Consider the following 24,145-nt stretch of genomic DNA (forward strand, 5'->3'; position numbering starts at 1 on the left):
AATAGTGATGATAAGCATTGCTTTGAACAGGTGACAATAGCAGGTGCTGAAGGTCTAGATTGGTGATGAATGCATGCATGGACGGATAGATGGATTTTTTTATACATGAGACTTATATTATAGTTATATTCATGTTTTGTTTTATTAAAAATCATTCTTATATTATACTTTTATTTATCTACACTCTAAAAACAACCTAACTTGGGTTAACTGGCAACCCAGCGCTGGGTAAATATTGGACACATGCTGGGCAGAAACTTAGTTTTAGAAAAACTACCCAGCACCTGAGTAAAAAATACATGAAAAATAACCCAATAAAATGACCCAACAAGCTGAACCCACCATTTGGGTTAAAAAAAAATAACCCAGCATCTTTTAAAGTGCAGAAAAACTACCTGACACCTGGGTAAAAAATATTACAAATAACCCAAAAAAAATGACCCAACAGGCTGAAACCCAGCATTTAGGTCAATAAAAGGAACCAGCAATTTTTAGAGTGCAGAAAAACTACCCAGCACCTGGTTAAAATATTAAAAACAACCAATAAAATGACCCAACAAGCTGAACCCAGCATTTAGGTTAAAAAAAAATCCAGCATTTGTATTTATTCATCTGTTTATTCAAATACAAAATAATTGTTATGTGGTATTATTATTATTATTTTTATTATTATTAATAATAATAGTAATAGTAATAATTGACTAGTCTTAATGTGCATACTATCTGGCATTTTACTTATTTCTGTTCCATTTAATTTGTTGCAGAATTGATATATTTTTTATTCTTTGAGCCTGCGGTCAAGAAATGCTTTAAAGCATATATAAAAACCAAGTACAAAAATATCAAAATAAATAAATAAACAAAATATCAATAATAATAATAGAAAGTAATTAAAATTATTATTTTTTAATTAATTAAATGTTGGGATGTCAAACCTCTAAAAGTTCCAAGCTCCAAGCTAACAAAACTGATTTTGTTCCTTAAGTATAACTAAGAGTGGTGAATTTAAAAATAATACATAATTATATAAAAGAGGTGACCTTTCACAGTAAACGCAGAAATAATTGAAGTCAAATCCTACATACAGTATGCTATCATGTGTCAGGTGAGGATATTATAGCTGCTGCCTTGAGGAAAACTTCAGGTTTAAACATGTTGGCTTCTGATGTGATAAGAAGGCTTGAAATCCAGGCTGAAAAATCTTTTCATGAGGGGTGCTGGGATTGAACTTGAAGTGAAAAACATCAGTGTAATAATACAGGATAGACTATTTGACACGAGAGGGTAAATTATAACAAGTGGTAAGTGTCAATTTCTTCTGAGCGGAAATTCTGAGCTTTTTTGAAGATTTTAGTGGTTTTGTAAATGTGCTTTTGTACAATATGTTTATTTCAATATCAATTTGTACATTTGTAAATTAAATTCAGACAGTTTTCTGCCTTTTTGTCTCTAGTTAAATGAATTAACAGTTTTTGAGCTCTTTAGATTCAGCAAAGAACCCTTCTCTAACCAAAAAATAATAATTTTGGCTGTAGAGAGTTGAGTTAAGTTGCTGTTTGTTTTTTGTCAGGATCCATTATAGGTTGCTTAAATCAGTATATTAGTGTTCAAGTTCTCTTTCTAAAAGCTTAGAAGATAAATGATAAAAATAATACTAATACTCATAAAATATTTTAAAAATAATAAGGTATCAGGCATTGCTGCATTTTAAAAAAGAACAAAAGGCAGGAGAAATTACCAAGGTTCAAAGCAAGATAAACATCTTTACCTTTAATAGATAAAAGGATCATTTAATATGATGCAAATTAATTTCTTAAACACTGAGGATATGCTTCAATGAGTTCATTGCTTTTAAAATAATAGTCCTGCATTGTTTGTTTTCTATCTGCATGCATTCTTTGAAAAGCATGTTGTGTAATGAAGTTAATGATGAATGAAAAAAGCTGAAAGAAAACTGTATTTTTTTTTTATAAGAGTCACTTTGGTTCACAGTAGTTAACATGGAATGGACAAGCTAACCACAACCAAGATTGTGAAAGTAGAGGGAGGATCTGGAGGATCTGGAAAAGGTGAGCGCAGAGATACAACACCGTTATATATAAAAAAAAAAAAGTAATTCATGAATTTAGTAATTAAAAATTGTAATGTACAGTAAATTAATTTGATATTAAAAATTACAGAAATCCAGAGACACACAGAAACTGTAACGACCACAAGACTGACGTCTCTACCTCCAAGTAAGTTTAAATGTCCTTCTGAAAAAAAAAATATATTATTTAAAATTACATTATATTAAACATTTTAATTGCAGCACTCACTAAATTGTAAAACCATGCAATTTCCTTCCCTACCGAATGTTGCTTGGTTTCTCCCCACTAGAGGGCAACAGCAGCTCAGTGAGCAGCCAACAGGTACTGACCTCTATAGTGAACAGCTCAAGCTCTGGAGGAGCTTCAGGAGGAGCCGTTCTGGTGGAGAAGAAGATCATCACCCAGAGTGGTGCTGAAGGAGGCGCGTCCAGAAGTTATGTCATATCCTGTGAGTCCAGAAATCACCCAGCTTCAACCAGCTGTACATGAGATATACAGTTGAGGTTGTGAGTTAACATCCCTCTTTCAGAATCTGCAAAATGGTCGGCGCCAATAGCCTTGTGGGTAGTGCACCGATATATGGTGCAGTTGTGCCTCGGGTGTCCCGTGATCGAATCCTGCCTCATGGACCTTTCCTGATCCCACCCCCAATCTCTGTGTCCCATTCACTTCCTGTCATGTCTCCACTGTCCTATCAAAGAAAAATTGAAAAACACCCCCCAAAAAAATCTGCAAAATGTTAATTATTTAATAGTTGAATTTATTGAATTTTGATCCTGTTCAAAAGTTAAATCAGTTGTTTTTACCTGTGTGATCCACAGCTGTGTCTTTTTTGTTTAGTGATAGCCTGCCTGCTGTTCTTCAGAAAAACCCTTCAGGTCCCACAAATTATTTGGTTTTCCAGCAGTTTTGTGTATTTGAACCCTTTCCAACAATGACTGTATGATTTTGAGATCCAGATGCAACTATTACAGAAGGTTCAAACGCTCACTGATGCTTCAGAAAGAAAAATTATGCATTACAAAGCAGAGGGTGAAAACTTTTGAACAAAATGGAGATTTTTCTTATTTTGCCTTAATATCATATTTTTTCATTTAGTACTCCCCTTTAGAGGATAAGATAGTTACAAAACAAGTTAAATTTACCCTGATCTTCAATTCAAAAAGTTTTTATCCCCTGCCTCTTAATGCATTGTGTGTCCTTCTGGAGCATCAGTGAGTGTTTGAATCTTCTGTAACAGTTGCATATGAGTCCCTCAGTTGTCCTCAGTGTGAAAAAATGGATCTCAAAATCATACAGTCATTGTTGGAAAGGGTTCAACTAAACAAAAATGCTGGAAAACCAAAGAATTTGTGGGACCTGAATGATTTTTCTGAAGAACAGCGGGCAGTTTAACTGTTCAGGACAAACGAGGGACTATTACTAATCAAACAAACACAGCTGTGGATCATTCAGGTAACAACACAGTATTAAGAATCATGGGGATGTAAACTTTTGAACGGGGTCATTTTTATGAATTCAACTATTATTTTCTCTTGTGGACTATACGTGAACATCTTCTATGTGAAATATCTTATTCAGGTCAGTACTAAATAAACAATAACATGCATTTTGTATGATCCCAATTATTTTGGTAAAATAACTACAATTTTGCAGATTCTAAAAGGGGGGTGTAAACTATTGACCACAACTGTATAAGAAATTACCAAAATTAATACTTATTTTAAGCAATATTTACTCAAAAACCAATGATTGAAACTATTTTTTATTATTAATTTTACAACTATTAAAGTTGGTCAATAATTCTCTCTTCTCTCCAGCCTCCTCATCTGGAAGTTCAGCCAGCAGCAGTTCAGGAGCAGGATCTGTAATCGCTGGATTCAACGAAATATCTCGCGAAATCAGCGTAGCCGGACCGATCAGTAGCTCAACAGTTAAAAGTTCTAGCTCTGCAATCAAAAGCTCTAGCGGTGTCTCTACCTCCATCACAACAGTTGGCGGTTCCTCAGCAACAGGTGGAGACCTTTCTTCTGGATACGGGTCCATCTCCTCCTCTGAGTTTGTGTCTGGCTCTTCAGGCGGTTCTGTCAGTGTTTCTGGAGGCAGTATGAACATATCCAGAGGTGGAGGAGGTGGCAGTGGCTCCTCTGCAATCATGTCTGCTGGAGGAAGCAGCTCCGTGACTGTGACCAAGTACAGCTCCTCGTCGCCTAGTGGAACACGGAAAGGTCTGAGTTACAGCACATTTCCCACAGAGAGGAAGACTAGTCTGAGCCTTCACACTGGAGGATATGAGGGTAAGTCAAAGACCAATATATAATTTCAAAAGAGAGGAAAATCACACTGTGATTATTGATATTAGTTTAAATGTGCATTATTAACCAGACTTAGAAAACACGTATATGTATAACAATATTGATTTTCACCCAGGGAGCTCCAGTGGCAATTCTTCCCCTGAATACACTAAGAAAGAATACGGTATGTCCATTTAGTATTTTGTTTTGGGACTGAATTTCAGTGTTTGTAATTTGTGATATTCATGAAATAAATGTATTGTTAATCAGCATGAACGATATGAACTCACCTTATGAGTGCCGTTTTTACCTGTTTACTTAAACGGCTCTGCTTTAACTGTACGTTTGGGCGGGACTTATTGACAGGCTCCGCCCCTTTAAAAATAGTTAATGATCTTATTTACGTCACACCCGTGAAACGTGATTCGCTACCTGCTAGTATTTTGTACTGAGAGGGCGGGGCGTTCTCATTCCTAGGGCCATTTGATTGGACAGAAAATATGTGCAAGATGAGTCAAAATATGCAAATCTATTCACCTTATTTTTCATGTAAGAGCTGGCGTGATCAGTGTAAATTTTATGGGTTTGGCTTCCGGGCTCCGCATACAGCTATTTTTTTTAGCTTTAAAACAAATCATTTTGCAGCTTAATATTGTAAATGGGTGTGCTTTACCATATTTCTTTAATGTTTTATCTTATTTATGAATACACTGCGGTTTGTAGTGCAAACAGTTTTAGTTTACTGCACTTTGTTATTCTTCTCCTTATTTCCCGGAAGTCTCGCCCCATATGCATACTTCCACGTTGAAGAATAAGGTGGTTAATAAAGTAATACATGATTACAGTATTTGTTTTGACAACAATCTATCCAAAAACGGCCTTTTGTTGATTTATGTTCGCAAAAGTGTACCTACATCAGGTAAAAATAAGCACCAACTTCTGTGGTGACAGAAAATTTTGAAAAAAACAACAACTAGCAAATATTGATAAGTAGCCTATACTTACGTAAAATGTATTTTTGAGGATCATGCAACTCCAAGCGTATACTGCTATTTTTTCTTTTTTTTTTTTTTCTTTTTTTTTTCTTATTCCTGGGGTCCTCTTGAATAATATGAATCTTCTCCTTTTTCTTTCATCCGCGATACTTGTGTTTCTCAAAATTCCGCTTCAATTGTGTTTTCATTTGCAGTTTCGACGAGTGTTTCCACTAGAGGACGCACACACACACGAGGTATCTCTGATATATAATACAAAGTTTCACAAACCTTCCAACAATCTTACATTTTAATAAAAAAAAATATAGTAAAACTACCCTTTTAATTTATGCCTGCTTTAAGTCTCATTTAAAATCTTTATGTTATCTTTCAGAGAGTGAGATCAGAGCCAGATTGCAGAGTGCTTCACCCTCCACTAGATGTCAGTGCTGCTCACGTTACTATTTGGTTTCACCATGCAAATAATTTTAAATTGCATAATATATTATATGTATATTATATTTGTGACCCTGGACCACAAAACCAGTCATAAAGGTCATTTATTAAATCTATACATCCACAAATACGCTTTCCATTGATGTATGGTTTGTTATCTGGAATCTGAGGGTGCAAAAAAATCTAAATTTGAGAAAATCGCCTTTAAAGTTGTCAAAATTAAGTTCTTTAGCAATGCATTTTAATAATCAAAAAATATTTTTTTTTATGTATTTATGATAAGAAATTTACTAAATATCTTCAGGGAACATGATCTTTACTTAATATACTAATGAATTTTGGCATAAAAGACAAATCGATCATTTTGACCCATACAATGTATTGTTGGCTTTTGCTACTTAAGACTGGTTTTGTGGTCCAGGGTCACATTTCATCTTTTAAATTATATTGATTATCACAACATGTATGTTGAATATATGATATATGTTATATTTTGTTACTTTTGAAAGATATTATGAATTTTATAGTCAGTTAGTGTGACATTGAGTTTCAGAAAATGATATATAGTTTCATATATTCAGGGACAGAGCTGGATGATGTGAAGAGATTACTGAAGGGAAGTCGCTCTGGGAGCATCAGTCCCCCTCGCTCTCCCACCAACACTCTACCTATCCCGAAAAAAGCCAGCGTTGACACCCGTCTTGAGAGCCAGTCAGGTACCACTCACCTACAAGCACAGGCCTGTGATCCACATCACACCCAGAGCTTCAACACTCATTTATGTCTTTCAGGTTGTGACGGCACAGTCCTGGATGCTGGATTCAGCGGATATTACACCAACCCAAACAATCTCAGTTACACCACACTGCAACAACCATCATCACCCACAGGTTACACAGAGACAATGCATTTGTGTACCCATACATTCAAGCCCGAAATTATTCATACCCCTGGCAAATTCTGACTTAAAGTTACTTTTATTCAACCAGCAAGGTTTGTTTTGACCGAAAATGACACAGGCTTCTCCCAAAAGATAATAAGATGATGTACAAGAGGCATCATTGTGGAAAAAAATATTACTCATCTTTTATTTACATTTTAACAAAAAGTGGCATGTCCAAAATTATTCATACCCTTCTAAATATTCAATAAAATGTACAGCAATCAAACGCTTCCTATAATTGCTGACCAGCTTTTTGCATGTCTCCACTGGTATTTTTGCCCATTCATCTTTAGTGATGAGTTCCAACTCTTTCAGGTTGGAGGGTCTCCTTGCCATCACCCTGATCTTTAGCTCCCTCCACGCATTCTCAATTGGACTTAAGTCTGGACTCTGGCTGGGCCACTGCAAAATGTTAATGTTTTTGTCTGCTAATCATTTCTTCACCACTTTTGCTGGATGTTTTAGGTCGTTGTCGTGCTGAAATGTCGACTGGTGCCCAAAGCCAAGTTCCTCTGCAGACTACCTGATGTTGTTGTCCGGGACAGCACAGGTGCCACTTTTGGCTTCCGACCACGTCCTCTGAGATTTTTCACAGTGCGGAACGTCTTGTATTTTTTAATAATACTTTGCACTGTAGCCACTGGAACTGCAAAACATTTAGATATGGTCTTATAGCCCTTTCCTGACTTGTGAGCAGCCACAATGCGCAGCCGCAGGTCCTCAGTGAGCTCTTTTGTCTTAGCCATGACTGTCCACAAACCAGCAGCAGAGAGCTTGTGTTTTTCACCTGTTGAGTTGATTAAAACAGCTGTTCCCAATGAATCAGGGTAATTAGGATGTTTTAGAACGGCTTGGACTATTTGCAATGGTATAGAACTTTGGATTTTCCCATAGACTGTGACAGTTTGCAAAGGGTATGAATAATTTTGGACATGCCACTTTTTGATCAAATGTAAATAAAAGCTGTGAAATATTTTTTCCACAATGATTGTACATTGTCTTATTATCTTTTGGGAGAAGCCTGTGTAATTTCCGGTCAAAAAAAACCTTGCTGGTCGAAAAAAAGTAGCTTTAGGTCAGATTTTGCCAGGGGTATGAATAATTTCAGGCTTGACTGAATATCTATGTGTCAAAGTTGAAAGGATTCATAAAATAAAAAAAATAAAAAAAAGTGACATTAAGAGATAGCAACTGATCATGTGTTGTTTTGTTGTAGGTGGGATGCAGAACAATCTGACCCTCGGTAGTGCAGGTCATTACATTCACACTGTTCTGTACTATACCATACTTTCATTAACAAAACTACCATTTTAAGTTCCCAAAGCATCATAAATCTGATAACTCCCAGCTAACAAAAATATATTTATGTACATTTTGTTCCCATAAATAAAATGTTATTTATCCTGACAGCTGCTTGTTTCGGTTTCTTTCAGTGTATGGGATGCATAATAACCTGTCAACATCTGGTGGTGCTCTGATGGTTAATGGAATCAGTGCTGGCCAAGGTAAACTCAACTTCGTTTCTATATAATAACTACAGTGATGCAGTGCATGCAAATTAACTACAGTAAGAGATTTATTATGTCTGTTTGTAATTCCAGTGTATGGGGCACAGAAGAATATTGGCAGTGCTGGATTGGCCACTACTGTTATGAGTAATAATGGTTTTACTTAAAAATATATTAAAGTAAATACACTGCAATATTACCAAATAAAAATCTCTTCTTTTTATATCACATTCACAGCTGTTCCCAGCAGCCCTATCACTGCTGATGACGTATTTGTGAAAGATGGCAAGTTTGTCGCGATTGGAAAAGAAAACGTAGCAGCTAAGAAAGAGACTGAGAGACTGATCATGTCTAAAAACACTGGCAAACAGTTCATCACTTCCACCACCAGTGCTGGAGGTAGACAGCAGAAACTAGATATTTTACATCAGATTTTTTTTTTTGTAGCTTAATAAACAGTTGAAATAGTACAAAACAATAATTGTTAAAATAAATAAAAAGTACATTGTGATTACATATTATTTCTTTAATTAACATAATTTTTTGTAGAAGTTTATTTGTGACAGTACGTTTTTATATAACAGATTCTGATGATTCGCTCAAGAGGGAGAAAAAGATGATCTCCAGCACTACTGAATCCACAATCACTGGTACTTTCAGATGAAGTCACTTATTGTATATTATTTCATTAATAATAAAATCCTCACTTAAATTACATCCACTAAAACCATCACTTATGTGCTTTCAGCTTCCAGAGCTTCAACAAAAGACAAGGCAACCTATGCAGGTAAATGTCTATATATATTAAATTGGCTAAAACTGTCATAAACATAAGCGCATTCAAAATGCTGGCCTGTTGCATTTGGTTTTGATCATAGTCTCATATTCTAATGTTACAACAGAGATCCGTAAAGATGAGTCAGACGATGCAGGACTAGGATTCTGTTCTTGCTGCTCGTGGTGGAAGTGGCTTCTGGCATTGATTTTAGGTCTTCTTCTTTTGCTGGGACTCCTCTGTGGTCTAATCGCATTAGGTACATTATGTCTCAATATGTCGTTTAAGACTAAGTACTTTGATAGTTTCCTTCATAATGAACATTTCTCTGTCTTAGGCGAGGAGGTCCGGAAGCTGAAGGCTCGTGTGGATGCTATTGATGGCGGTGAAATCGCAGCATCTGCTCGAACCAGTCGTTTGTCCTCCTCCTCGGCTGTTAACATCATTGATCCACTTGAGTCTTCATACGCTGAGCGTGTCCGTGCTGATAACACTATAAACCTGGGTTCAGCATCTGCTCCGCAAGACCCTGTCGTTCTGCAGAGGACCATCCAACAGATCCTCAGATCTGAACTTCAGTCGGACAACGTTAGAGGTGTTTACCATATATTCATGCTAAACATATGATAGAGTTACCCAGTCAGTGAGCTAAACATTTATGCATTTTAATGCTTTCATTATAGCTTCGCTGGCAACTTCACTTAGGGGTGAGAGAGGAGAACCTGGGCCTAAAGGTAACACTTACAGATAAAAACATTCAATAGAGAAACCTGGGGAAATACAAAGTAAATGCATTTTTACTAAAACATGCCTTTTAAATGTCTTTCTAGGAGACCAAGGACCTCCTGGAGTGAAAGGTATTTATAAAAATATCACACCGAACTGTCAGATTCACAAATATTTGAGAATTGCAAATAAACATGCATAATATCACAAATCTATCACAATTATGTCACAACAAATATATCATAATATCACAGATGTATTACAATTATATCACAGACATCACAGTGTCAAAGACTATCAGGATAGTGTAACTTAATATCACAAATATATTACAATATCTCATATGGATCAAAATTATATCACAAATAGATCATAATATCACAGCTGTTTTACAGTTATATCACAATTATCACTGTGTCACAAGATCACAAATGTATCACAATTATATTACAAATGTAGAACAACAATGTAACACATCACAACAGTATCATAATATCACAAATGCTTTACAAATCTCACAGTCACATCACATATTATCACATATAATTCACAATATCAAATGTATCACAATATTACATATATATCACAGTTACATTACAAATATATCATATTGTAAATGTATTAGAATTATATTACAAATTATAACAATGGCACACATTATCACAACAGTCACATAACATTACAAACATATCACAAATGGATCACAATGTCAAATAGTTTACTATCACAGACATCACAATAATGCTGCATCACAACAGCGTCACAATATTATAAATATAGCAGTTATATCACAAATGTATCACAATTATATCACAATGTAACACATTATCACAACAGTATAACATAATTTCACAAATATTATGTCACAAATGGATCACATTTATACCACAAATGTATCATATCATAAAGAATTCGAATTATATCACAAATATCGCAATGTCACACATTATCACGTCATATAATATTGCAAATATATCACAAATGTATCACAATATTGTCACATATTATCAAAACAGTATCATAATATCACAAAAGTATCACAAATATATCACAGTAATGCTGCATCACAACTGCATCACAATATTACAAATATATCACAATTATCACACAAATATATCATAATATCATAAATATATTAGAATTTCAATCACAATGTCACACATTATCACGTCATATAACATCACAAATATATCACAATAATGTCACATATTATCAAAACAGTATCATAATATCACAAAAGTACCACAAATGCTGCATCACAACAGCATCACAATATTACAAATATATCAAAATATCAGTTATATCACAAATGTATCACAGAATTACAAATGCATCACAATTATACCACAAATATATATCACAATATCTTAAATGTATTAGAATTATACCACAAATATCACAATGTCACGTTATCACAATAGTGTCACATAATATCATAAATATATCACAAATGTACCACAGAAATGTCTGTGGTAACATCACAAATTTATCACAATAATGTCACATCACAGCATCACATATCATGAATATATCACAATATCACAGCAGTATCACAACTGTATTAGTTATAACATGAATATATCACAACAATACCACAAATGTTATATCAAAAATAATCACAATTTCACATTATCACAAATGTCATAATATCACAGCAGTATTACAAATGTATGACAATAATGTCGCATAATATATCTGATAAATTATAAAATATTATGAAAATGTTACAATAATGTTACAAATAATTTTACAGGTGATACAGGGTTTCCTGGCATTCCAGGTAATTGTTTTTTTTATATCACAAAGTATAATCCTTTGCACAGACTGTATACCGTAACTATATCTATACTTTATATGAATAAAGAAACATAGATGTGATATGTACTTATAAGAAAAGCCTAAATGAATAAACTGAATTAATGAATGGCATTATTTCAGGTCCTCCTGGTCTCATTGGTCACCCTGGACAGGAAGGTCCCCGAGGACCCAAAGGAAGTGCAGGTGTGATGCAGAGACACCTTCCATTACAGTTGAAGACTGATTTTGTGATGCTGACATGTGACAAAGATTTAGACCTAAAACATCTTCTTATGTGTATTACTCACAGGTGAATCAGGAAACGATGGTTTACCTGGGCCAAGGGGTCGAGAAGGGCCAGCGGGTCCCAGAGGAGAACCAGGACCCTCAGGATTTGGAGAGAAAGGAGAGAAAGGTGACACCATTGTCATAACTATTGCTACTGTTATATTACAAACATTTACATAAAAAGTCTTCAACAAGATGAAAAAGTGACATGCTAATTGCTCTGCATTTGCTCCTCAGGTTCATCCGGTGATGTTGGTGCACCTGGGCTAGCAGGACCACAAGGCCCTGTGGGACCCAAAGGTATGATCATCTGCTCTAAGACAAAAAAGAGAAAGAATTATTCTGGCACCAGACAAGTAGATACATACATGTATATTTATAATGAAGCTGCTAGTAAAGATGGACCTAAAGTTTTGAAGGAAAAACATTTTGAAGTTTTGTCATTGCAGGTGACGCAGGTGCACAAGGCACACCAGGTCTTCAAGGAGCTCCTGGACCCCAAGGCTTCCGTGGAGATTCTGGTGATCCTGGACCCAAGGGTAAATATACCTTTTCCCATTCAAGAATTTTTGTGAACAATTTATTTTCATCTCTTTTTTAATATTTTAGGTGATAAAGGACCTGCTGGGCCACCTGGGGTTAAAGGTCAGTAGAGGCCAGAGATACATACGGTGTTGCAGTAAAGCCTTTTTTCATGCACTTCTTAGGTTTTTATGCTGATGATTATGATTGCATTTTATATTACTAAATTAGGTGATCATGGAGAGAGAGGGCCACGTGGTGCCACAGGTGAGTTATCTGACTTGCAACTATGCATATATTAAAATAATAATATAATATTATAAAATATAATATTTTTGACAGGCGAGCCTGGACAGGTCGGACCAGCAGGGCCTCCTGGTGAAAAAGGTCCTAAAGGATCAGCAGGTAGGTTTTTATCACAAAAATAAGTAACTTAAACAAAAATTTAAAAAGTAAAAGAAAGCCTGTTTCACTTTTAGACAACATTTATAATAAGAGCAGTATATTACAATGATTTCTGAAGGATCACATGACACCGAAGACACCGAAAATTCCATTTTGCATCACCGCAATAAATTAGATTACTGTTTTTGATCAAATAACTGCTGCCTTGGTGAACATAAGATATCTTTTCAAAAAAGTCTTAGGATGGTTGTGTATAAGAAAATGTAACTCTTTTGAACTGAAAAGAACTGTATGTGCTGTATGTGTAATGTGCATATTTCGTTTTTCACAGGTGCTCCTGGGCCAGATGGTGTTAAAGGAATTCGAGGTATTTTAATACTGTGCCTTAGGAAAATATTAATCTGTGTCTTTCTATTCAAGCATGCATTCTGTACATTTCTCTGTCATTTAAACTTAAGGAGATCAAGGTCCGATTGGGTTACCTGGAGCTCGTGGGCCCTCAGGGCCTCCTGGAGATGCAGGAATACCAGGTATAAATGAAAAGAAAAGTATGAAAAAAAAAATCACATAATGAATTAAAAGATCATTTGTGTTCTCAATGCTTTTAAACGTGTTTTTCTGCACAGGTGCACCAGGACTCCAAGGACCGCCAGGTTTGATTTCACTTGTTCACAGCTGCAAATATTAACAAAAAAAAAAAAAAAAAAAAAAATCATTGCAGTTTGTTTTTTTGTTTTTTTTTGTGAAATTGCAGACACTTGCGAGATTAATCTTCACCAGACAATTTTTTTATCACTTATTTCCCAACTATAGGTTTGCCAGGTAATCCAGGCCAGCCAGGATCTAAAGGTATTATTTACTTACTTTTTTATTATTATTAAATTCTACCTAATACCATAACATTATGGCTGAAGTTGGTATAAGTTAGAAATGGTGTGATGTGTATACCGAAATACACTTTGTCTTACTGCATACGTGATGTTGTCTCTTTAGGTGAGCCCGGTGAGCCCGGAAGAATCATTTCTGCAGGTGAGGGAATGCAAATGATAATTAGTTAAAAATAATAATAATCTAGCTTATTTGATGGTGACAGCATTCATCATCATCTTATTTCTGGTGACTCCTCACAGGTGCTAATACTAACACTGTGGGTGTACCTGGACCACCTGGGTCTCCTGGAGCTCCAGGTCCTGCTGGACCACCTGGACTCTCAGGTATCATGAAGTTAATCATGGATTATCTCAAATGCATTTAATATGAAATGAAAAGAATCAGTTAAACAGCTGTATGTTAATGATAATATTGCTACCATTTTAGGTCCTATTGGTCCTGCTGGTCTTCCTGGCTCACCTGGTGAGCTTTCTTTTTTCTATAAATCAGAAAGTCTGAAATCAGAACATTTTAGTTTCCTGACATTTGAATCTCTACAGGTTCAAAGGGAGATAGAGGAGACAAAGGAGAAGATGGGAAGCCTGGAGTCTCTGAGAGTGCAGGAAGTAAGTGTGTTCACTTTTCAAATGGATATTATAAATGATTTTATATTATTAATTAACTTTTAATCTAAATTGAACAGAGAAAGCTGCTGCTGAACCTGGTCCTCCTGGCCCACCTGGTCCACCAGGACCACCTGGGAATGATGGAAAACCAGGTACGTAGTTCTTGAATTTAGATTAGTGTGATTTCATTATCTCCAGACAGCATTTTTGTGTTGTTATGGAGCTCATTTTTAATTCCATTTCTCCACAGGTGTTGGTCAACCTGGTCCTCCTGGTGAAAAAGGGGAACCCGGAAGCTTTGTACCCACTTCAGGTATGCTTTAATTTACTGTTAGCATTTAAAATCTTAAATTCTGATGTAAAGTAATCTGACTGTTTTTTTGTGATCAATCAGAAACCTTCTTTGCTGGACCACCTGGGCCTCCTGGACCAAAGGGATCACAAGGTACATCCAATACACATTATATATTTTTTCCCTTCTGTAAGTGATCTGAACCCTTTGAATTTTAATGTTCGATTTCTTGTGTTCAGGTGATATTGGTCCTCAAGGTTTCCCTGGTAAGGCTGTCACATTCAATCACACATACGGTATATAATAATCATTCTCACATTTTTGGAAAACATGCAAACTTCTCTTTGATTTTCCTGTGCTCAAGGCCAGCCTGGGTTACCTGGAGGACCTGGAATTGGTCAGTGATTCAGATTTGGATTCAAAACTCTTTCTTATTTTTACAAAAGCTGACTGGAAAGTTCACATTATTTTACCCTGAATCCAGGTATTCCAGGACAACCTGGGTCACCAGGACCACGTGGAGAACAAGGTCCTGAGGGTCCACCAGGACCACAGGGACCACTAGGTCCCATGGGACCAGAAGGTCCAAAAGGTACAATGGAACAAATCTGTTTTGACATAGTTTTTCACATAAATCTAAACACTAACAATTGGAATGGAGTTAGTTTTTCTACATGTGCACCAACATTTTAATTACACCCTTTTTTATTATTTAAACAAAGGTGATGCTGGAGTCCCAGGGGCCCCTGGCATTCCAGGATATTCCAATGGTAGGCAAACATGTCTATTTATCCAATATCTGCAGTTACAGGAACCATAAAGAATTTCTTCAGTGAAAAGAGAGAGTTTCATGTCATTTCTTTTTATAAGGTGGAGGATCCAGAAGCGCTCCAGGACCACCAGGTCCACCTGGACCCCCAGGGCCTCCAGGAGCACCTGGTTCAGGAGGTGGCAGCTCACCAGATGCTGTTCAACAGATTTCAGACTACCTTAGAAGTATGTTTAAAAGTTAAAATTATTTATTTATACACCCAAGCAACTCACCCAGAACACTGTAAATGGACAGTTAAATTAATATTGTGTTATCATTTACTCACCTTCATGGTATTCCAAAGATATATGTCGTTCTTTTTTTGTGAAACATAAAAGAAGATATTTTAAAGAATGTTGGTGAGCCAACAGTTTCAATTCCCAATGGCCTCTATTGTATTTTTAGCCTATCCAATGGAAGTCAATTGGAAGAGAAACATTTTAGTTACCAACATTCTTCAAAATGGCTTCTTTTATGCTCTGGTTTGGAACAACGCGAGGCTGAGTAAATGATAACAGAATTTGTCATTATCCCTTTAAGAAATGCATAGCAGCTGCCCACAGCATGCTAGTTTTGATAAAACAAATGTTTTAGTTCTATTTGGCGCCATTAGTAAAGACACCTTAAACTAGTTATAGAGATAAATAGGTAAATAAGCTCCATTATGTAATATTTAATGCTTTCTGTAGGTGAACCCATCAGAGAATATCTGGCCGGACCTCCAGGCCCACCCGGACCACCAGGACCTCCCGGATCAGGCTTTGAAGATTCGCTGGCTAACCGTGTCATTGAATACCTTCAAAGTGAGTGTGAAATGTGTGCTTTGTTTTCTAACAAATGTAACTTTTAACTAATATGCCTAATGAAACATTTTGGTGGATCCATGAATTCTTTGGTTATATATAGGAGATGAGGTGAGGCAGTACCTCATTGGTCCTCCAGGGCCCCCAGGACCCCCAGGTGTGCCAGGTGGATATGGATTTAACACTCAAGAAGTTGCTGGACGCGTGCTGAGACTGATGAATGGTAGGACCTGGGTCATCTGGCCTAGATAAAATGTCTGCAACATACAGTATATGACTGTTCACTTGGTTTTGTCTGTGTATGTTTTTTTGGTAACACTTTACAATAAGGTTCATTAGTTAAACATTAGTTAATGTATTAACTAAGATGAACTAACAATGAGCAATACATTTGTTTCTGTATTTACTAATCTTTAATAATGTTAGTTAACAAAAATACAGTTGTTCATTGTTTGTTCATGTTAGTTCACGCTGCATTAACTAATGTTAACAAGATTTTAATAATGTATTAGTAAATGTTGAAATTAACATTAACAAAGATTAATAAATGCTGTATAAGCGCAGTTCATTATTAGTTCATGTTAACTAATGTGGTTAACTAATGTTAACTAATGAACCTTATTGTCAAGTGTTACCGTTTTTTTTTACTCAGACCGCAATGGTTTAAGTTAAAAATCAGCGTTTGTGTTGTTTTAGACGCTGGTTTAACAGGTCTGCCAGGCCCTCCTGGTCCCCCAGGACCTCAAGGACCACCAGGGAGCTCAGGAGGACTAGTTTCTTATGCTGTTAATGATAACCAACAGCAAATCCATGCAGCACCTCAGGACTTTATCAAAAGTAAGGAAAGTGTTTTGTATTTCAACTATATTTCATCTTAAGTCTCTCGTCAGCTTGTTTATCAGATGAGACCTTGAGCGGAACTGAGCTGAATGGCACCATTGTCTTCTGTAGAGCTGCTTTACAACTGAATTAAATTACTTTTTATAACATTTAATAACTAATGTATTTTGTAACATCCAACACTATTATTGAACTTAACTGAATCAATATTGAATTAAACTCGTTTTGTAATTGATAAATTGTACATAGTTATTGAATTGAACTGAATCAACAGTGACTTGAGCTGAATGATGATACTAGTATTGTCTTTTTAGAGCTGCTTTAAAAGCATTATTTGAATTTGTCCAATATTTGCATGATTGATTCTGTTGGTTTCCTGTTTAAGCTGGTTTGAAACAATCTGTACTGTATAAAGCACTGTATAAATAAATGCGACTTGACATTTGCAGGGCACCCAAGCTCTGATGAGAATCTGGATTACGCAGCCATCGCTAAACAGGTTTCTGATTATATTAAGTGTAAGTTATGCTACATGTCACAATCTTATAAACAGCCTCAAAAAGAACAATATATTGGTAGAAACAGATGTAGGAATTCTTTGTTGAGTCTAGTATGTTTGCATTTTTCCACAGCTCATGGCCTGTTACAAGGCCGAGACGATTTGATAGGGATTCCAGGTCCACAAGGTCCACCAGGTTTTCCAGGACCCGATGGACGCCCTGGACCCCCTGGACCCCCTGGACCTCCAGGAATCAGCTCAGCTCCGATCTTAGACTACATCAAAGGCAAGATGAAAAACTTGATAAAAAAAGTGTATATTTACCATGCATGATTTTAATTACAATTTAATGTTTCTACAGAACATCATATGATTGGACCACCAGGTGCACCAGGGCAGAAAGGGGATCCGGGATATCCTGGACCAAAAGGTACATGTTCTGCTTATAACATGCCCATGTGTGACCCTGGACCACAAAACCAGTCATAAGGATCACTTTTTTGAAACTGAGATTTATATATCATCTGAACGCTGAATAAAGAAGCTTTTGATGTATGGTTCGTTAGGACAGGATACTATTTGGCTGAGGTACATCTATTTGAAAATCTAGAATCTGAGGGTGCAAAAAAATCAAAATACTGAGAAAATCACCTTTAAAGTTGTCCAAATTAAGTTCTTAACAATGCATATTACTAATCAAAAATTACATTTTGATATATTTATAGTAGGAATTTTACAAAAAATCTTCATGGAACATGATCTTTACTTAATTTCCTAATGATTTTTGGCATAAAAGAAAAATCAATAATTTTGACCCATACAATGCATTTTGAGCTATTGCTACAAATATACCCCAGCGACTTAAGACTGGTTTTGTGGTCCAGGGTCACATATGATGTTCATATCAGGGTCTGCAAGTAAACCTAGTTACCTTCATTACCTTCACTGTCTGTGGAGATACTAGGAAGTGACTTTTACAAATCCATTAAATGACATACATAATACATAAACCTGCAGTACACAATCTACGTACCTTCTGTCGCTTGACTGCTTGCTTTTTCAGCAAGTAAAAGGCTTTTTATTGTAATTCTAAAAATGTCCATCTTAAGGCTGTTACACAAGTGCCATTTTGCTAAGAAATCCTTCCTGATATGTATAAAATAAACATAAGAATTACTTATAATTTTAGTACTTTTTCAAGATGAACACTTACTAGACTGAAAAATCATGCTCTAATGTGAGTATCAAATATGTGACCCTGGACCACAAAACCAGTCTTAAGTCGCTGGGGTATATTTGTAGCAATAGCCAAAAATACATGGTATGGGTCAAAATTATTGATTTTTCTTTTATGCCAAAAATCATTAGGAAATTAAGTAAAGATCATGTTCCATGAAGATTTTTTGTAAAATTCCTACTATAAATATATCAAAATGTAATTTTTGATTAGTAATATGCATTGTTAAGAACTTAATTTGGACAACTTTAAAGGTGATTTTCTCAGTATTTTGATTTTTTTGCACCCTCAGATTCCAGATTTTCAAATAGATGTATCTTGGCCAAATATTGTCCTATCCTAACAAACCATACATCAATAGAAAGCTTATTTATTGAGCTTTAATGTGATGTATACATCTCAGTTTTGTAAAATTTAACCTTATGACTGGTTTTGTGGTCCAGGGTCACATATGATACATCAGTCGTTTAAAGAACGGTTATTGTTAAAGGAATAGTTCACCCAAAAATGAAAATGTAATGTTTATATGCTTACCCCCAGGGCATCCAAGATGTAGGTGACTTATACATAGGTGAACATAAACGAAGATTTTTAACTCAAACCGTTGCAGTCTGTCAGTCATATAATGGCAGTTAATGGGACCCCCCATGGCTTTGAGAGTCAAAAAAACATACACAGACAAAACCAAATTAAACCCTGCGGCTTGTGCTGATACATTGAGGTCTTAACACACAAAACAATTGGTCTGTGCAAGAAACTGAACGGTATTTTTTTACAACATTTTTTACCTCTGATCCTCCTCAATATCCAACTGTCCTGAGCACGTTCACAACAGCCGGCGCGTGACAAAGAGCAGGCAACTGTAAGAAAAAGTGATGAGGACGTCGGAGATCTTGATGAAGATGTTTATTGCAGCATAGCAGTGACAAAGTACATGTTGTACCTTGGGTTCAATGGAGTAGGAATCCTGGACATCCTTAGCTCAAACTTTTTATACCATTACAGTTTGCTACCCTTAATGTAAATGAAGTTGCTCCTGTCGTAAAAGCTGTGGTCTGTATGTTAATTAATTTCTGACACCCCTTTGTCTAAGATGGTTCTCAGTGTCTCACACCCGCTCCCATTCTACACTTGGTCACCTTTTGCTCAGGATGAGATTATCCCAAATGGTCTAAACTGTTTACTATCTTCTTCTCTATAATAATTAAGCCATTTTGGGAAATGAGCATAATTAAACATATATTGTGGAGTGGAATCTGGGTAGAGGCAGACTATAATTCTTACACAACCATAACTTCAGTCGATCAGGCTCAAAAGTTGGGAGTCAGTGAAAAGTCAACAATCCCGGATGAGTTTGCGAAAGCAAACGTAATCTTTCAGTTTTTAATCAGTTGCAACAATCAGGATAAGCACAAGTAATTATGATTTTGAGTAGCTGTTGTACCCACAATCTTTTTGCACTGTATCAACAATGAGTGACGTATACATGCGACAGATCGCGTCCGCTCATGTGTCTACTATACCAGAGCATGTTAACACTATACTATACGCAGAGCGCTGGCTGTTGTGAACGTGCTCAGGACAGTTGAACATTGTGATGGATCAGAGGTAAAAAAAGGATATAAATACTCTTCAGTTTCTTGCACAGACCAATTGCTTCATGATTTAAGACCTCAATGTGTTTGTTCTTTTGTCTGTGTCTGTTTTAAACTAAGCATTTAAATAGACATTTTTTGGGAGATACAGAGTGACAACTGATACTTAAAATGCATTTATGTAAATGTACGTAGTGTGTTATAAAGATCTCACTGATTTGCATTACAAGCTATCTGAAATTCACCTTACTTTTGTCCATGTAAATAATAACTGCACAGCTGTTTAAATCTCATTTACCTTGTTTCATATTTTCGACTTCTAATTTTACTTTCCTACAATCCAGGCAACAGAGGACAACCAGGTTTTCCAGGCCTCCAAGGATTGAAAGGAGAAAAGGGTATTTACCAGTTTACAAAATACATGAATGATCATAACATGCTTTTTCGTGATAGCGTTAGTTTTAACAAACCTATTTTTTCCTCCCACAGGTGAGCCTTCATATGTCACTCATCGGAGGAGGAGGAGCACAGTCATTTAGAGCTGAGCATTTAGCTAGTGCAGCTAATGCTTTAAAAATGACATGTACATATTTATTCTGTTTTTGGACCATGTTAGATTAGTTTATTATCAAAAAGCTAAGTATATTCACATTGAATTTACAAGCATGCCAGTTTTTAAAGAAAAAACATTTTTGCCTATGTACTTCTTCCTCATCATGAAAGTCTGACTGATTATCTTGCATGATTACAAAATGGGATTTAACATATAATCAAGGGATGTGCTTTAAATTGTGCTTTTTGTCATTTGTGTTGTTTCTTTACACTCAAAAGTGACTTGACTTTTGAATTGAGAATAAAGATTGTTTTTTTTTAACCTTAGACCTACAGTAATGTTCATAAAGAGAAACTTAAATAGAGACCGAGACGACTGAACTATTCACCACAAATGTTTTAATTACAGTAGCTTCCTATAATCACAATGATTTGATCTTTGAAACAAACACAGTACATACAAACTGTCACGCTGCTAACTTTACCTCATGAGTTGAAAATGCTTTTAAAAAAATAATAATAATCAAGACAACGTCTATGAAAATGCAAACAGGCATTATGAACGTACTGAATATGTGACTACCAGCAGGAATTCATGTGTCAGAAGGTGCACAGCACTCTCCATACAGTCAAATCTGCTGTAAAACATGAGCAACGCTCTCCGGCTTCATATTTTGACTTTTCAGGTTTTTTTCACAGATTTTAAATGTTGTTTTGTTCAGTTTTACAGACACAAATGTAAATGTAAACACATTTCGAACTGTATGTTCTAAGTTGAGATGAAAAGAAGTCTATTACTAAAAATGTGCTACAATATACACTAATAAAAGAACGCCTGACTGATTAAAGTATGTCGGTTTACAGGACTCATTATCCTCTATACAATTTTACAGAAAAGTACACAAACGTATTGTAGAGATGACTGGGTGACTAAGTGAAACTATTCTTTTTTAAAAGAATAAGCAGTGTGGACAATGAGGAGATTGAGCTCTCTTGCTTTGAAGTTCATAAAGTTAAAAGTTGAGATGTTTTAATTAGGCTACATGTTCACATTGCATAGCAGTGCAAGCGCAAATGCACTTTAAACCACAGTGATGTCAGGATTTTTGCATACGGTGTGGCTGATATGCTGAAACGCCTCACGGATATGAAAACGGCTGCTACTATTAGTCCTACAGATCCATTTTATGATACAGCTCAAAAAAGTGACGGGAGATAACAGACAGTCAAATATATTTATATCCTGTAATTTAAATGATGTCCTTGAAGGATTAGTTCACTTCCAGAACAAAAATTTACTGATAATTTACTCACCCCCTTATCATCCAAATGTTCGTGTCTTTTTTCTTCAGTGAATAAGAAACATTTTAGGATTTCTCTTCATATGGTGGACTTCTATGATGCTCCCGAGTTTGAACTTCCAAAATGCGGTTTAAATACAGCTTCAAAGGGCTCTAAACGATCTGAGGAAGAAGGGTCTTATCTAGTGAAACGATCGGTCATTGTCGAAACAAACTGACAATTTATATACTTTTTAACCTCAAACGCTTGTCTTGTCTATGTCTGCGTGAACTGTTTTGTTTTTTTCTCGTTTCAAGACAGTTAGGGTATGTCGAAAAAGTCCTATCGTTTTCTTCCCTAACTTCAAAATCCTACATTGCAGAAGTACCGATCCAGTGTTTACAAAGTGAACGTACAAAGTAGATCAAACACCCTTTACAAAAAAAAAAAAGGTAAAACAGTAATGTAGGACGATTTTGAAGTTAAAGAAGAAAACCAGATGGATACAAATTACACAAACTACGCATGCGTATAGCAGAGATCAGATAAAATGAGCATTTGAGATTAAAAAGTAAATAAATTGTCAGTTTGTTTCCAAAATGACAGTTTTTTCCACTAGATACGACCCCTCTTCCTCGGCTGGGATCGTTTAGAGCCATTTGAAACTGCATTTAAATTCATTTTGGAAGTTTACACTTGGGGGCACCACTGAAGTCCGCTACATGGAGATAATTCCTGAAATGTTTTCCTCAAAAAACCATAATTTCTTTACAACTGAAGACAGACACGAACTTTTGTTCTGGAAGTGAACTAATCCTTTAATGAAAAGGTATGCATCGCTAAATCTTCATTAGAATGGTTATCAAAAATTTCAGAACATTAAGAAGAGAAAAAAAAAAGATTCTGATTGATTTTGATATTTAAATCATTCGCTTGGTTTTCCATAACTACTGACATCAAACATTGAGTCTTTAGTGCAAGCAAATTAGCTTCAAGCTGAACAGTCATTCCATGTATGCAGATATAATCCTAAAAATACCACAGTAAACCACATCATTAAGACACTGAGACCACTGATTTGAGAAAAAAAGAGGTAAAAATCAATAATAAAAAAAAAAAAAAAAAAGAACATTTAGTGGCATATTGAATCACATTATCTTTCTTCAACCATTGCGGAAATGTTGAGGGAAACCACATTGAAAATCCACTTTTAAAGCTTAAATTAAAAAAACGAAAGCAAAACATTTCCTGTAGCTTACTGGAGCAATCAAGTCCCTCTTCAGAGGGATCAAGGCAGCAGAGGATCAGTCACAATGCAATTGAGCATCTCTGTGCTTTTAGTGTAAGATATGTGCATTAAAACCCGGTGGAGTGGACGGTCGGGACGGGGTAGAACTTCGAGATCCGGCTCTGGGTGGAGGGGTTAAGGCATGCAGATTCCCCAGTCATTTTGAAGAACATTTCCTGTTCTTGTAGCTTACGGGCGAACTCTTCCTCAAGGGCCTGCAGACAGAAGTTCCACTAATTAAACCTTCTTAAGATTGAAATATTGTATAGTAAAAGTGCACTCAGTAATAATCAGTTTGTTTTGACTTATACTGACACCTAGTGGTGTAAAGCCCTTCATAGCTGGTTATTATAGATTCATTTCTGTAATAGGGTGTTTACCAAGATTTATCCACCTTTTTCTTTCTGTATGAGATTTAAGTTTAAATGTTTTGGGTCTGGCATTCAGCTATTTGTAGCTGTACAAAACAGCTTGTTTTGCTGCTTGATATTGCAAATTGGTGTGTCTTGCCATATCATCTTAATGTATTCTCCTAATTATGAGCACACTGGTTTGTAGCGCAAACAGTTTTACAGTTTACTGCATATTGTTATTCATCTTTTTATTTTCCTATAGTGGCTAATGAACCGGAGGTCTCACCCATAGGCTTACTTCCACATTACAGAAATATGTG

At 35.8% G+C, this 24,145-nt stretch overlaps 2 protein-coding genes across 3 annotated transcripts in view; one reads left to right on the plus strand and one right to left on the minus strand.

The window, feature by feature from the left end:
• The first annotated feature begins 1,174 nt into the window (after positions 1-1,174).
• On the plus strand, positions 1,175-21,754 carry col17a1a (collagen, type XVII, alpha 1a). 2 transcript variants are annotated; one of them, XM_073841525.1, is made up of 52 exons: positions 1,175-1,301; positions 1,993-2,069; positions 2,181-2,237; positions 2,380-2,538; positions 3,911-4,387; positions 4,521-4,568; positions 5,574-5,615; positions 5,753-5,800; positions 6,396-6,530; positions 6,606-6,704; positions 7,974-8,009; positions 8,191-8,262; positions 8,359-8,412; positions 8,503-8,664; positions 8,850-8,915; positions 9,014-9,052; positions 9,168-9,299; positions 9,378-9,635; positions 9,724-9,774; positions 9,871-9,897; positions 11,520-11,546; positions 11,705-11,767; positions 11,874-11,978; positions 12,089-12,151; positions 12,301-12,390; positions 12,461-12,496; positions 12,605-12,640; positions 12,716-12,778; positions 13,110-13,145; positions 13,237-13,308; positions 13,405-13,431; positions 13,592-13,627; positions 13,772-13,807; positions 13,909-13,992; positions 14,096-14,131; positions 14,209-14,274; positions 14,352-14,426; positions 14,525-14,587; positions 14,669-14,719; positions 14,806-14,832; positions 14,931-14,963; positions 15,051-15,158; positions 15,289-15,336; positions 15,437-15,562; positions 16,067-16,180; positions 16,284-16,403; positions 16,877-17,017; positions 17,470-17,538; positions 17,653-17,805; positions 17,881-17,949; positions 20,696-20,749; positions 20,841-21,754. In XM_073841525.1, the coding sequence occupies exons 2-52, from the start codon at positions 2,006-2,008 to the stop codon at positions 20,888-20,890; spliced, it is 4,203 nt and encodes a 1,400-aa protein (XP_073697626.1). In that variant the 5' UTR covers positions 1,175-1,301; positions 1,993-2,005; the 3' UTR covers positions 20,891-21,754. The 2 variants fall into 2 exon arrangements, with proteins under 2 accessions (XP_073697626.1, XP_073697625.1); XM_073841524.1 differs by having other exon boundaries at positions 1,178-1,301; positions 1,975-2,069.
• slkb (STE20-like kinase b) overlaps positions 21,286-24,145 on the minus strand; it is a 30,533-nt gene continuing 27,673 nt past the window's right edge. Inside the window, exon 18 of the mRNA XM_073841526.1 lies at positions 21,286-23,687. Within this exon, the coding sequence (XP_073697627.1) occupies positions 23,541-23,687 (147 nt within the window). The 3' untranslated portion in view covers positions 21,286-23,540. The remainder of the gene's footprint in view (positions 23,688-24,145) is intronic.

The sequence above is a fragment of the Garra rufa genome, chromosome 6, assembly GCF_049309525.1.
Source record: "Garra rufa chromosome 6, GarRuf1.0, whole genome shotgun sequence".
NCBI lineage: Eukaryota > Metazoa > Chordata > Actinopteri > Cypriniformes > Cyprinidae > Garra > Garra rufa.